The sequence below is a fragment of the Erinaceus europaeus genome, chromosome 9, assembly GCF_950295315.1.
Source record: "Erinaceus europaeus chromosome 9, mEriEur2.1, whole genome shotgun sequence".
Classification (NCBI taxonomy): Eukaryota; Metazoa; Chordata; class Mammalia; order Eulipotyphla; family Erinaceidae; genus Erinaceus; species Erinaceus europaeus.
The window spans coordinates 15,934,417-15,949,201 of NC_080170.1; the positions used below are offsets into that span (position 1 = coordinate 15,934,417).

The window sequence follows — 14,785 nt, forward strand, 5'->3', positions numbered from 1 at the left end:
TATCCTGCTGGCAGGTCCCCCGCCCCCCCCCCCCCCCCCCCCCGCCACCATGGACCACTCCTCATTCAGCGGCGCGCCCCGCTTCCTGACCCGGCCCAAGGCCTTCGTGGTGTCGGTGGGAAAGGACGCCACCTTGAGCTGCCAGATCGTGGGCAACCCCACGCCGCAAGTGAGCTGGGAGAAGGACCGACAGCCGGTGGAGGCGGGCGCCCGCTTCCGCCTGGCCCAGGACGGGGACCTGTACCGCCTCACCATCCTGGACTTGGCGCTGGGCGACAGCGGGCAGTATGTGTGCCGCGCTCGCAACACCATCGGCGAGGCTTTCGCAGCCGTGGGCCTGCAGGTGAATTCGGAGGCGGCGGTGGCCGAGCAGGCGCCCCACTTCCTGCTGCGCCCCACATCCATCCGCGTGCGCGAGGGCGCGGAGGCCACCTTCCGCTGCCGGGTGCGCGGCTCGCCGCCCATGGCCGTGAGCTGGGCCAAGGACGGGCGGCGCCTGGGCGAGCCCGACGCATCCCGGGTGCAAGTGGAGGCGAGCGGCGAGGCGAGCGCGCTGCGCATCCAGGCGGCGCGGCCCCGGGACGGTGGCACCTACACGGTGCGTGCAGAGAACCCCCTGGGCGCCGCCAGCGCTGACGCCTCGCTCACGGTGGATGCAGACGCGGACACTGCCGGCCCGCCTGGGGCCTCGACGGCCGCGCTCCTGGAGCACCTGCAGCGGCGGCGGGAGGCCATGCGCGCGGCCGACGGTGCTCCCCCCTCCCCGCCCTGCACGGGCACGCGCACCTGCACGGTGACCGAGGGCAAGCACGCGCGCCTCAGCTGCTACGTGACGGGCGAGCCCAAGCCCGAGACGGTGTGGAAGAAGGACGGGCAGCTGGTGGCCGAGGGCCGGAGACACGTGGTGTACGAGGACGCGCAGGAGAACTTCGTGCTCAAGATTCTCTTCTGCAAACAGTCGGACCGTGGGCTGTACACCTGCACTGCCTCCAATCTGGTGGGCCAAACCTACAGCTCCGTGCTGCTCGTCGTGCGAGGTGAGCGGGGTGCTGCCAGGTGAGGTGAAGGGTGTGGGGGCGCAGGTGGAGCCCTCTCCTGGGGACCACTTTTTTTTTTTTTTTTTTTTTTTAGCTATTTCCCTAATTGTACATCATTATAACTTTTTAAAGAGTTTTTTTTCCTTTATTGGGGGATTAATGTTTTACACTTGACAGTAAATACAATAGTTTGTACCTGCATAACACTTCTCAGTTTTCCACATAACAGTACAACCCCCACTAGGTCCTCTGTCATCCTTTTCCAGGACCTTTACCACCCACCCCAGAGTCTTTTACTTTGGTGCAATACACCAACTCCAGTCCAGGTTCTGCTTAGTGTTTTTTCTCTCTGGTCTTGTTTTTCAACTTCTGCCTATGAGTGAGATCATCCCAGGGATCACTTCTGCCCAGTGTTGGGCAGTGGAACTTGGAGGGGTTGGCAGCTTGCACCTTTCTAAGCTGGCAAAATGCAGGCCTGGACAGGGGATGAATCTCAACACCTACCTGTGGTATCTTTCTGAGTCATAAGAGTAAGAAAGAAGGCTGGGAAGCCAGCTCACCTGGATAGCGCGCCTGATTTGTTATAGCTGTCGTTGGGGTTGCAGCCTGGCTTCCATTGCAGGAAGCTTGGGTGCTCTGGGGGTGTCTTTTCCTGTTTCTATTTGAAAAAGAAAAGAAAAAAGTCAGCCAGAGTGGTGAAGACCCTGTAATAACAAAAAGAAAAGGAAAAAAAGCTTTTTTTTTTTTGGCCTTCAAAAAAAATTATTGTGGGGGCATAATGCTAACACTAAGAACCCACAGCTCCTGGCCCTGGTGGCCATTTTTTCCTTTTTAAAAATAATTTTATTCGCTAAAACAGAGAAATTGGGATGATAGGGGAGAGATAGGGAGGGAGACCTTGTCCCTGCTGCAGTGGGAAAGAGGGGCTCGAACGCCGGTCCTTATGCACAGTACTATGTATGTTTAACCAGGTACACTACTGCCTAGCCCAAGAGAAAGGATATGCTTACCAGCAACCCTCCCCTGGGGGAAAATTGGGGTGCCCTGTGACTATGTGAGCCCAGTCCAGGCTGTGGGTGTCCCAGTCCCTCCACATCTCCCATAGGACACCTGGGGGGGGGGTCTTCCTAGGAAAGGAGGGGAACAGGAGAGGCGCAGGACCAAATCCTGGTACTGTGTATTTGGCGGCATCCACAGGCGGTTCTGAACTGTTGCAGGCTTCTGCTGGGGTGCAGGGCCTGAGGCGAAAAATGTGGGCAACATGATCAGGCTTTATTTGGGAAGCATTTACTGCTAAGACCAGTCTCTAGATGTGGGGGAGCCTCACATCCATGTCTCCCTTGCAGTAACAGGGTTTCAGACAGTTCTTTGACACAGTGCTGTGCCCCAGTTTCTTCGTTTGTGGACAAGGACTACCCTCAGGAATCCTTGTGGAAGTTGGGTGGAGACTGTGACGGGCAAGTAGGGGTGGGGGTCCCAGGCCGGTCAGGTCTGCTCCTCCTCTGGCCCCAGCGTTGCAGCATGAGCCCCCAGGGAGCTGCGGGCTGTCTTCCAGACTTCTCCACGGTTTGGGGGTAAAGGGACTCCTTCCTTGGGGGTTCGGCCCCTCTCCCTGCACTGCCTCCCCGGCCCTCACCCCTGCCGACTCCTTGCAGAGCCCGCCGTGCCCTTCACCAAGCGGCTGCAGGACTTGGAGGTGAGGGAGAAGGAGTCGGCCACTTTCCGCTGCGAAGTGGCGCAGCCGGCCACGCAGGCCGCGTGGTTCAAGGAGGAGACGCGGCTATGGGCCAGCGCCAAGTACGGCATCGAGGAGGCGGGCACCGAGCGCCGGCTGACCGTACACAACATCTCTGCGGACGACGACGCCGTTTACATCTGCGAGACCACCGAGGGCAGCCGCACGGTGGCAGAGCTGTCGGTGCAAGGTGGGCGGGGCCGGGTTGGGAAGCCGAGGCGCGGGGAAGTCAGGGGGCGGGGCCTGGAAGCGCGTGGGGGGCGATGGGGCGGGGCCTGTGGGTGGGGGCGGGGTCTTTAGCAGGGCGGAGAGGCAGGTGCAGGGGAGAGGGGCGGGCCCTGTGAGAGGGCTAGGAGGCAGTGTTGGGCGAGGGGCGTGGCCTATGGCGGGGCCTGAAGGCGTGTGCAAGGTGAGGGGCGGGGCCTGCGGCGAGCGCAGAGGAGATGAGTGGGGCCCGTGAAAGGGTCAGGAGGCATGTGGCCTATCGTGGGGGCGTGGCCTGTGAGAGGGTCAGAGGCACCTGCAAGGGGCTGGGGTGGGGGTGTGAGGGGGGCTGTGGCGGGGGCGGGACCTGAAGGCAGGAGTAGGGTAGGGGGCGTGGCCTGTGGCGAGGGCGGGGCCTGAAGACACATGCAGGTGGAGGGCCGGGGCCTATGGTCTGAGGTGTGAGGAAAGGGCAGGATCGCGCTTGCGCGTGGAGGGGTGATCCCACCTGAACGGCTGTCGCCCGGCTGCGCTCACCGCAGGCAACCTGACTCGAAAGCTCCCGAGGAAGACCGCCGTGCGTGTGGGGGACACGGCCATGTTCTGCGTGGAGCTGGCCAAGCCCGAGGGCCCAGTCCACTGGCTGCGGAACCAGGAGGAAGTGGTGGCCGGGGGCCGCGTGGCCATCACGTCTGAGGGGATGTGCCACACGCTCACCATCGCCCAGTGCAGCCTGGAGGACGTGGGCGAGGTGGCCTTCGTGGCCGGGGACTGCCGCACTTCCACCCGGTTCTGTGTGTCGGGTAAGGGCGCCCCTTCTCGCCCTCAGCTCACCAGGGTCGAGCTGTACCGAGGGAAAAAAGAACCTGGTGTGTCTCCCCGCCTAAAAAAAATCTGACGTGTTCCAGAAGCGCGAGGGGAGTGGTGTGTGGCCACAACTGCCTTAACCGTTTGGTGTGGAGACTTAGACTGGTGACAGGCTCCTTCCCTGAGCAGCCCCAGGGTCCGGCCCTTTGTTGGGGGAAAGTGTTGCCTCAGGACTTGGGCCTGGAACCCACCATTATCCCACCGGAGATGGAATCCACCATTATCCTCCCCCAGATAGAATCCATTATCCCACCGGAGATGGAATCCAGCATTATCCCCCTTCCAGATGGAATCCACCATTATCTCCCCCCAGGTAGAATCCACCATTATCCCACCCGAGATGGAATCCACCATTATCCTCCCCCAGATAGAATCCATTATCCCACCCAAGATGGAATCCAGCATTATCCTCCCCCAGATAGAATCCATTATCCCACCCAAGATGGAATCCAGCATTATCCCCCCCCAGGTGGAATCCACCATTATCCCACCCGAGATAGAAAGGAGCCTGCCCCCAGGCCTTGGGGACAGCTTGTAGTGACCCTCCAGTGGCGGTAGACCTTGGACTGGCCTCTCAGGCGGGCAGCCCCCTGAGGCTGTGACCATTCCAGGCCGCCAGAGCAGGGCTGCCAATCCAGTGATTCTCCCCTCAACCCTGAGCCCAGAGCCCAAGGGAGGGGAGGTTCCCAGTCAGTGATGTCACCCTGTGCTCCCCCAGCCCCCAGGAAGCCGCCCCTGCACGCCCCAGAAGGCCCTGTGGTGAAGTCCAGGACAGAGGGCTCTGTGACCCTTGCCTGGTCACCACCTCCCCGCGGGGTCACCATCGATGGCTACCTGGTGGAGAAGCGGCGACTCGGTGCCTATGCCTGGAGCCGGTGCCACGAGATGGAGTGGGTGGCCACGACCGAGCTGACTGTGTCTGGCGTGACCCAGGAAGGGGACTTCCAGTTCCGGGTGTCAGCTGTGAACAGCTTTGGCCAGAGCCCCTATGTCGAGTTCCCAGGGACCATCCACCTGAGTAAGTGTGTGCACAAGGACCAGCTCCACTCAGCCACCCAGAGCTACAGCAGATCCAGCTGTGCTGGTTGAGGCCAGAGTGATCCCTGGAGTTTCGTTATTGGGGTTGGGGCCCCAAGGACCCTTCTCTGGATTTTAACAAAAATTTTAAATTTTATTTTATTTTTTAATTATATTTTTATTCTTATATTTAATTATTTATTTATTAAATAGAGACAGAAATTGAGAGGGGAGGAGTAGTTAGAAAGGGAGTCAGAAAGACACCTGCAGCCCTGCTTCACCACTTGGGAAGCTTTCTACCTGCAGGGGGGGACCAGGGACTTGAACCTGGGTCCTTGTGTGCTGTAATGTGAGAGCTTAACCAGGTGCACCACTGCCTAGCGCCTAGATTTTATTTTATTATTATTTTAGGAGTATAATTTCTCACCACTCCCATCACCAAGGGTTTGTGTCCTCCACCCCCTTAGATAACCACTATAGTTCTCCCACAGTCATAGGTATGAGTTGATTTTTTTCACATTGCTGTGTTCAGTTCTTTATATTCTGCATATGAGTGAAATCATTCAGTAGTCCTTTGCCTCCTTGCTAACTTTCCTAAGCATAATCTCCACTTCCCCATCCATTTTATCCTAAAGAACACAGTAACATTTTTTTCTATTGCTGACTAATACTCTGTTGAGTATATGTCCCATAACTTTTTTTAAAATTTGAATAATGATCGACAAGACCATAGGATAAGAGGGGGTACAATTTCACACAATTCCCACCAGCAGAGTTCCATATCCCATCCCCTCCATTGGAAGGGCTTTTCTATTCTTTATCCATCTGGGAGCATGGACCTAGGATCATTATGGGGTTCAGAAGGTGGGAGGTTTGGCTTCTGTAATTGTTTCTCCACTGGACATGGACATTGGCAGGTTGATCCATACTCTCAGCCTGTCTCTCTCTTTCCCTAGTGGGGCAGGGCTCTAGAAAGGCAGGGTTTCAGGACACATTAGTGAGGTTGTCTGCCTGGGGAAATCAGGTTGGCATCATGGTAGCATCTGCAACTTGGCGGCTGAAAAGCATTAAATCCCACAACTTTTTAAAATACAGTTATCTGCTGAAAAGCATTTTGGCTGTTTCCACATTTTGGCTATTGTGGATAATGCTACTGTGAACATGGGAGTGCATATATCACTTTGAATGAGTCTTATTTTTATCTTTTGGGGCCTTCTCTGTAGGTAGGGGAGGGGTCCCTGAGACAAGACTCAGGACCTTGGGAATTCATCTCTGTCCATCAACCCTAGGGGATTAGACTATGGAGGCAACCCCCCCCCCACAGTCATTACCACCACCATACAATACTGCTAGGTGTGTGGGTTCTCAGTGGTTCTAACTCATCCCTATTTTGTGCCAGACCCACTGATTTGTGGTGACAGTGGACCTGCCTGCCAGGCTTCCTGAAGGAGAAGGCATTTGGGCCTAAGCTTTGAATCAGGAGAGGGGGGAGGGCAGGGTCCTTCACTATTTTCTGAAGTCCACACTCCACAGCCCCCCAGCTGGCAGTGAAGACACCTCTGAAGGCCATGGAGATTGTGGAAGGTGGTGAGGTGACCTTCTCTGTGGACCTCAGTCTGGTCTCAGTGGGTGAGTGGTTCCTGGATGGACGGGCCCTGAAGTCCAGCAGCATGTATGTGATCCAGTGTGATGGCACCCGGCATGCCCTCACCATCCGCCGGGTGCCTGCCAGCCTGCATGGCGCCGAGCTCAAGTTCATGGCCAATGGCATCGAGAGCAGCATCAAAATGGAGGTCCGAGGTAGGGCAGCACCAGAGCCTCATGAGCCTGTTTTCCTCTTGGGGGTGGTGGCAGTATGGTCTTTGGGGCTTCAGAGGGTCCTGTGGGCTAGTCACCTGGGTAAGGTGGGGCCAAATGGTGGGGCAGGTGAGGTGGTGCCCCACAGGGCATGGGTAGAGGAGGTGCTGGAAAGCTCCCTATGGTGCAGAATTTCAATCTCCTTCTGTCCCCCCAACCCCCTAATTTCTGTCTCTGGTTACTTTTTGCTTTCCACATCTTATCCTGTCTCTTCCTTTTCTGCTTCTTTCTGTCCCCCCTCCCCTCATTGCCCATAATCTTTTTTGTTGTGTCGTCTCTGTCCATATACCTTTTCTCACTCCCTGCTTCATACATTTTAATTCCTTCCCCATTGATCCATGTACCTCTGTCCACAACCCATACACATCCCTCCATCTACTTCCACTCTGTCCTTACCTTTCTGTCTACTGCTTCTCTGTCCACACTTCCTCATCTACACCCCTTTGTCTGCTCCCTCCTCTGCCCACTCTCTCATCTGTCTACATCTCCTTTGTCCTCTCCTCCACTCAACACCACTCTGTCTACTCCCCTCTGTTCACCTGTCTCTGGCACCCAGCGGCTCCAGGACTGAGCCCCAAGCATCCGACAGCTGCCCGGGAGGTGCTGGCCCGGCTGCACGAGGAGGCAGAGCTGCTGGCAGAGCTGTCAGACCAGGCCGCAGCTGTGACATGGCTGAAGGATGGCCGTGCACTGCCCCCAGGCCCCAAGTACGAGGTGCAGGCGGTGGCTGGGCGGCGGGTGCTTCTGGTGCGGGACGTGGTACGAGACGATGCTGGCCTCTACGAGTGCATCAGCCGTGGGGACCACCTGGCCTACCAGCTCTCTGTGCAAGGTGACCCCCACTGTGCCCTGCCCCCCAAACTCCGGGGGTCAAGGCAGGTGGAGCTGTGAATCTTAACACCCATGGGGGTTGGGGGCAGCCAGTCTTGTTGATCTCTTGAGACGGTAGAGATGGGGACCCTGCTAGCTTCTGTGAGGAGCTTCCTCAGGGACACTGGGCCCTGTTTCTAGAGGGGCCCTGGGCTGGGGTACTGTGTGGTCCTGAAGCCCTGATCACCTCCATCCTTCAAGCCAAGGGAGAGCCAGGGCTCAGCAACAACCCTGACTTCCCTGCATGCTTGCAGGCCTCACCTCCTTCTTGCACAAGGACACCACTGGTAGTTACGTGGATGCTGTGGCCGGGGGTCCTGCCCGCTTTGAGTGCCAGACCTCTGAGGCCCAGATGCGCGTGCGCTGGTACAAGGATGGCAAGGAGATTGCCCGCTCCAGCCAGCATTTCACACAGGAGGACGAGGGCACGTGGCACCGGCTGGTGGCCACCTCTGTCACCAGGCAGGACCAGGGCACCTACTCCTGCCGTGCAGGCGAGGATTCCATAGACTTCCAGCTGCGGGTCCAGGGTGAGCGCCCACTGTCTCCTGGGCTTGGTGGGTGGCTTCTGGCACTGGTGAGGCTGAGCTGCCTCAGCTGGCATTTCTTCTGCAAATGCTGGGTGGAGGCAGTTGCTTCATGAGTTGGGAAAAATAAACAACACAATACACTTGTATATAAATAGGTGAAAGAGTGCAAGTGTGGGAAATAAAAGAAGGGTTTGAAATTGGTTTTAGAGGATCTCGTCTCCCTGTCCAGTTCCCCTTCCCTGTATGTCTTGTTCCAGGTTTTCTCAGCCACACAGGTCCTTGATTGATATTTTTAATAAAAAATTTACTTTTGTATTTATTTTTAAATATTTGTTAATTTATTATTAATGAGAAAGATAGGAGGACACACACAGAGAAAGAACCAGACATCAGTCTGGTACATGTGCTGTAGGGGGCTGAACTCAGAACCTCATGTTGAAAGTCGAGGGATTTATTCACTGAGCCACCTCCCAGACCATTATTTTTATTTTAACCAGAGCACTGCTTAGCTCTGGCTGATGGTGGTGTTGAGGATCAAACCTGGGACCTTTGGTGACTCAGGTATGAAATCTTTTTGTATAATCATTATGCTATCTCCCTAGCCCTGGTTGACTGTGTTTCGCTAGGTCAGGGCCTGTTACTGTTTTTTTTTTTTAAATTAAAACTAGTTTTTTTTTAATTAATGAGAGAGAGAGGAAAGAGGAGAGAGAGAGAGAAAGAGAGAGAAATAAGAACTCAAAGCAGAGCATCACTCTGGCATAGGTGATGCTGAGGACTGAGCTCAGGACCTTGTGCTTGAGAGTCCAATCTCTTATCCACTGTGCCACTTCCCAGTCTGTGTGGCAACTTTCTTTTTTTATTTGTCAGGATAGAAAGAAATTGAGAGGTGAAGGGGAGATAGAGAGGGAGAGAGATAGATCTGAAGCCTTGCTTCACTGCTCATGAAGCTTCCCTTTTGCAGGTGGGAAGCAGGGACTTGAACCTGGGTCCCTGTTAATGGTAATGTTTATTCTCAACTGGTTGCACTACTGCCTGACACTTTTTTTTAAATAATAATTTTGAAGCTTTATTCCCATTTTAAGCCAAAAAGGAGGCTGAGTAGACCCAGAGACACTAGGTGTGTCTTTGTAAGGCTAGATGAGAGTACTGGTGACTCTGAGACCCTGGAGCTTTCTAGAAACCTTAGGACCATCATATCAAATTCTTACTCCAACTCTATCCCAAACTGTCCCCAGTCAACTTCCACATTCCAGACTGTCCCCAGGGAGTTAGCCCAGCCACCTAGCATGGTGCTGAGGCTGCTACACCCTTACCAGGGAGGGGTGAGATTATGGGGGCACCTGTCTTCATGAAGGGCTTCACAGGGGGTAACCTAAAATTCTCGAGGCTTCCTAGCTCTAAAACATAATTTTGTTGTGGCTCCAAAACTCATCTGAGCCAGGGCTTTCACCCTCAGTCCTTTTTTTTTTTTTTGTCCCCAGAGCTGCCAGCAGGGTTTGCCCAGGAGCAGCAGGCACACAGTGAGGTGCAGGCTGAGGCAGGGGCCAGCGCCACACTGAACTGTCAGGTGGCCCAGGCCCAGATAGAAGTGACATGGTACAAGGATGGGAAGAAGCTGAGTTCCAGCTCCAGAGTGCGTGTGGAGGCCCAGGGCTGCTCAAGGAGGCTGGTGGTGCAGCAGGCGGGGAAGGCAGATGCTGGGGAGTACAGCTGTGAGGCCGGGGGCCAGAAGGTCTCCTTTCGCCTGGATGTCAAAGGTCAGCTCTTTGGGGGTGCTAAGTTAGCTTTGTTTGCAGCTGATGATGGAATTGGCCCCTTATTCTCCATCACTCACCTCTGCCATCCTTACACTCTCCCACCTCCCATGTTCCTGTCCATAGCTGAGTAGGAGTCTGGTCCACATGGTGTCAGCAGAAGGCATAGTGTGTTCCTACATCTCCTGGGTGGTGTTTCCACACAGCAGTGCACAGTCTTACTTTCCTAGCAGTGATCAGAGCTTTTTGAGTGTTCCTTGGTGTCTGGGACTCTTTCTGTACCCTGTACCTGGGTGCTGAGGCTGGCCACAGGTTTCTATGGGCAGGTGAACTTCCTTCTGTCAGTTGTCTTGGCAGCTGCCAGTTGCCGTTCTCCATGCCATTGTCAGGACATTAATATTCAAAGTCTGTCAAGGAAAGGAAGAAGAATTAAAATTACAGGCAACTTAAATGTAAACACCAAGGTTAAAATCTTAACCATCTCCCTCTAGAAGAGCCCTCATGGGGCCAGGAGGTGGCACACCTGGTTGAGCGCAGATGTCAGAAGAGCCCTCCTGAGCTGAGTCAGAGTGTACAGGGGACATGTGACTTATGCTACAAGGGAGGTGGGATTTATTTTAGCCACACAGCTAGTGCTGAGCCTGGGAAGTTCCCTGTCCCTTGCCTCCCTGTGTAGGCCTTCTGTCCCCAAGAGCTGCCTTCATGCCTTAGATGGTGTCTGACCCTTTGTGTCCCTCCCTCTCTGTCCCCAGAACCCAAGGTGGTGTTTGCCAAGGATCAGCAGGCACGCAATGAGGTGCAGGCTGAGGTGGGGGCCAGCGCCACACTGAGCTGTGAGGTGGCCCAGACCCAGACAGAAGTGACATGGTACAAGGATGGGAAGAAGCTGAGTTCCAGCTCCAGAGTGCGTGTGGAGGCCCAGGGCTGCTCGAGGAGGCTGGTGGTGCAGCAGGCGGGGAAGGCAGATGCTGGGGAGTACAGCTGTGAGGCCGGGGGCCAGAAGGTCTCCTTTCGCCTGGATGTCAAAGGTCAGTTATTTGAGGGTGCTAAGTTAGCTTTGTTTGCAGCTGATGATGGAATTGGCCCTTTCTCCATCTCTCACCTCTGCCATCCTTCCACTCTCCCATCTCTCATGTTCCTGTCCATAGCTGAGTAGGAGTCTGGTCCACATGGTGTCAGCAGGAGGCATAGTGTGTTCCTACATCCCCTGGGTGGTGTTTCCACACAGCAGTGCATAGTCTTACTTTCCTAGCAGTGATCAGAGCTTTCTGAGTGTTCCTTGGTGTCTGGGACTCTTTCTGTACCCTGTACCTGGGTGCTGAGGCTGGCCACAGGTTTCTATGGGCAGGTGAAGTTCCTTCTGTCAGCTGTCTTGGCAGCTGCCAGTTGCCAGTTGCCGTTCTCCATGCCATTGTCAGGACATTAATATTCAAAGTCTGTCAAGGAAAGGAAGAAGAATTAAAATTACAGGCAACTCAAATGTAAACACCAAGGTTAAAATCCTAACATCTCCCTCTAGAAGAGCCCTCATGGGGCCAGGAGGTGGCGCACCTGTTTCAGCGCACATGTCAGAAGAGCCCTCCTGAGCTGAGTCAGAGTGTACAGGGGACATGTGACTTATGCTACAAGGGAGGTGGGATTTATTCTAGCCACACAGCTAGTGCTGAGCCTGGGAAGTTCCCTGTCCCTTGCCTCCCTGTGTAGGCCTTCTGTCCCCAAGAGCTGCCTTCATGCCTTAGATGGTGTCTGACCCTTTGTGTCCCTCCCTCTCTGTCCCCAGAACCCAAGGTGGTGTTTGCCAAGGATCAGCAGGCACGCAATGAGGTGCAGGCTGAGGTGGGGGCCAGCGCCACACTGAGCTGTGAGGTGGCCCAGACCCAGACAGAAGTGACATGGTACAAGGATGGGAAGAAGCTGAGTTCCAGCTCCAGAGTGCGTGTGGAGGCCCAGGGCTGCTCGAGGAGGCTGGTGGTGCAGCAGGCGGGGAAGGCAGATGCTGGGGAGTACAGCTGTGAGGCCGGGGGCCAGAAGGTCTCCTTCCACCTGGATGTCAAAGGTCAGTTATATGAGGGTGCTAAGTTAGCTTTGTTTGCAGCTGATGATGGAATTGGCCCCTTATTCTCCATCACTCACCTCTGCCATCCTTCCACTCTCCCATCTCTCATGTTCCTGTCCATAGCTGAGTCAGGAGTCTGGTCCACATGGTGTCAGCAGAAGGCATAGTGTGTTCCTACATCCCCTGGATGGTGTTTCCACACAGCAGTGCACAGTCTTATTTTCCTAGCAGTGATCAGAGCTTTCTGAGTGTTCCTTGGTGTCTGGGACTCTTTCTGTACCCTGTACCTGGGTGCTGAGGCTGGCCACAGGTTTCTATGGGCAGGTGAAGTTCCTTCTGTCAGCTGTCTTGGCAGCTGCCAGTTGCTGTTCTCCATGCCATTGTCAATACATTAATATTCAAAGTCTGTCAAGAAAAGGAAGAAGAATTAAAATTATAGGCAACTCAAATGTAAACACCAAGGTTAAAATCTTAACCATCTCCCTCTAGAAGAGCCCTCATGGGGCCAGGAGGTGGCACACCTGGTTGAGCGCAGATGTCAGAAGAGCCCTCCTGAGCTGAGTTAGAGTGTACAGGGGACAAGTGACTTATGCTACAAGGGAGGTGGGATTTATTCTAGCCACACAGCTAGTGCTGAGCTTGGGAAGTTCCCTGTCCCCTGCCTCCCTGTGTAGGCCTTCTGTCCCCAAGAGCTGCCTTCATGCCTTAGATGGTGTCTGACCCTTTGTGTCCCTCCCTCTCTGTCCCCAGAACCCAAGGTGGTGTTTGTCAAGGAGCAGCAGGCATGCAATGAGGTGCAGACTGAGGTGGGGGCCAGCGCCACACTGAGCTGTGAGGTGGCCCAGACCCAGACAGAAGTAACATGGTACAAGGATGGGAAGAAGCTGAGTTCCAGCTCCAAAGTGCGTGTGGAGGCCCAGGGCTGCTCAAGGAGGCTGGTGATGCAGCAGGCAGGGAAGGCAGATGCTGGGGAGTACAGCTGTGAGGCCGGGGGCCAGAAGGTCTCTTTCCGCCTGGATGTCAAAGGTCAGTTCTTTGATACAGGAGGTGTAAATTTACTCTGAGGGGGACGATTGAACTGATTTATTGTTGCAGTTCCTCAATCGCTCTCTTATGGATGGATAACCTGTAATCTTTCCTTGTGATTTGTTTTCCTTTTTTTTTTTTTTTTTTTGACAGAGCACTGCTCAGCTCTGGCTTATGATGGTTTGGGGGATTGAACCTGGGACTTGAGAGCCTCAGGCATGAAAGTCTCTTTGCATAACCATTATACTATACCCCCATCCATGATTTGTGTTCCTTATGGATAATAGTGCAAATCTGTTCTCAGGAGGTCAGAATGTCCCCTTCTCCATATTCTGTAGAGCAGAGCCAGGTCTACAGTGGACATAATTCCAAGCTCCTGATGCTGATGAGGGAGTGGAAATGGGGAGGTGTTGCTCCTTCAGAATGTTTAACAGTGGCACAGGCTTTCTCTGGCTCCAATATCTGAACTTGATACTTTCATTTTTTCTAATTCTTATTGTCTCATGGTCACAGACTGGTTTCCACAGGTCTAGCTGTCACATTCAGGATTGGAAGAACATGCATGCATGTTCAGTAGTCATGGTTCTGTAGGCCTACAGTCTAGGCATGTTGTTGCTGGGTTTCTGCTCAAGATCTAAAAGGTTGAAATCTGCATGCCAGATGACTGGGTTTTCTCATCCAAGTTATTGCTTAAATTTGTTCCCTTTAACATTTTCTTCTTTTCCTTCCTTCCTTCCTTCCTTCCTTCCTTCCTTCCTTCCTTCCTTCCTTCCTTCCTTCCTCTCTTCCTTCCTCCCTCTCTCCTTCCCTCCCTCCCTCCCTCCCTTCCTTCTTTCATTCCTCCCTCCCCCCTCTCTCTCTTACCAAAGCATTATTCGTCTCTGGCTTATGGTGAGACCAAATGATGCAGGGGATTGAAACTGGGACTTTGGAGCCTCAGGCATGAGAGTTTCTTTGCATGACCACTATGCTATCTGCCTCGACTCACTTTGACATTTTCCCTCCCATCTTTAGTTCAGCTGTGGAGAATCTTTTCTGTGTCCAGTTGTCATGCTTTCAGTCTCTTTGGCCAGGAAGATCTCCTCTCTTTTGTGGACTTATCTGGCTGGGTTAGGTCATTTGGGACCTAACTCATTCATCTAGGACCTAAATTCTTTCCTCAGAGTACCTGTACAGTAATGCCCACTTTAGTGTTTGGTGTAACAGTTGGGAGAGGGTGTATGACCATGGATGAGGATTTTGGGGATGCCTCACTTTACACAGTGCACCACTCATATTTTTGTCGACATAGAGGTCGAAGGCTGATGAGCCCACAGCAGAATCCCATCACGTCTTCAGCTTGATATGAGGCCCATGCCCATGCCCCTGCTCAAGATAGCCTGGGAAAGCTGAAGTCCCTGATTTTCTTGCCTTAGCATTGGTACATGATGAATGAAGGTGATGTGGCTAGCTTGGGTTTGCTGCTTTCTTCATGAGTCAAACCCTGATTTTGGACTGTTAGCACAGGTTATGGGTGGGTCAGAGTGGGCAGGGTAGTTTTCTAGGGACTCACCAAGAAGACCAAATGATGACAATCCTCTGGGGGATGGGACTTTGAATGAGCTTTTACCTGTTCTGCCCTGTGGGGAGATTTTCAGGTTGCTGGCTTCACTATGTTGTGGGCTGTCAGTATTCCAGGCACTGGAACAGGTATGAGAACCATACATGTTAAAACACCACATACTCTTGTGGTTCTTACTGAGATTTAGCTGTGTTGCTTGTATATCTGATCCCCTGATTGCTGCAAGTCTTTGGTTAGTTTCCAGAGCCCCACAAAAAATAGTTCCAACAAC

General features: G+C 53.8%; 1 protein-coding gene across 1 annotated transcript in view; it reads left to right on the forward strand.

The window, feature by feature from the left end:
* The window catches only part of OBSCN (obscurin, cytoskeletal calmodulin and titin-interacting RhoGEF), a 124,256-nt gene continuing 109,471 nt past the window's right edge, over positions 1–14,785 (forward strand). Inside the window, exons 1-11 of the mRNA XM_060197425.1 lie at positions 1–1,037; positions 2,693–2,962; positions 3,519–3,779; positions 4,562–4,861; positions 6,394–6,660; positions 7,274–7,549; positions 7,842–8,117; positions 9,599–9,874; positions 10,624–10,899; positions 11,652–11,927; positions 12,678–12,953. Coding sequence (XP_060053408.1) covers positions 50–1,037; positions 2,693–2,962; positions 3,519–3,779; positions 4,562–4,861; positions 6,394–6,660; positions 7,274–7,549; positions 7,842–8,117; positions 9,599–9,874; positions 10,624–10,899; positions 11,652–11,927; positions 12,678–12,953 — 3,742 coding nt within the window. The 5' untranslated portion in view covers positions 1–49. The remainder of the gene's footprint in view (positions 1,038–2,692; positions 2,963–3,518; positions 3,780–4,561; positions 4,862–6,393; positions 6,661–7,273; positions 7,550–7,841; positions 8,118–9,598; positions 9,875–10,623; positions 10,900–11,651; positions 11,928–12,677; positions 12,954–14,785) is intronic.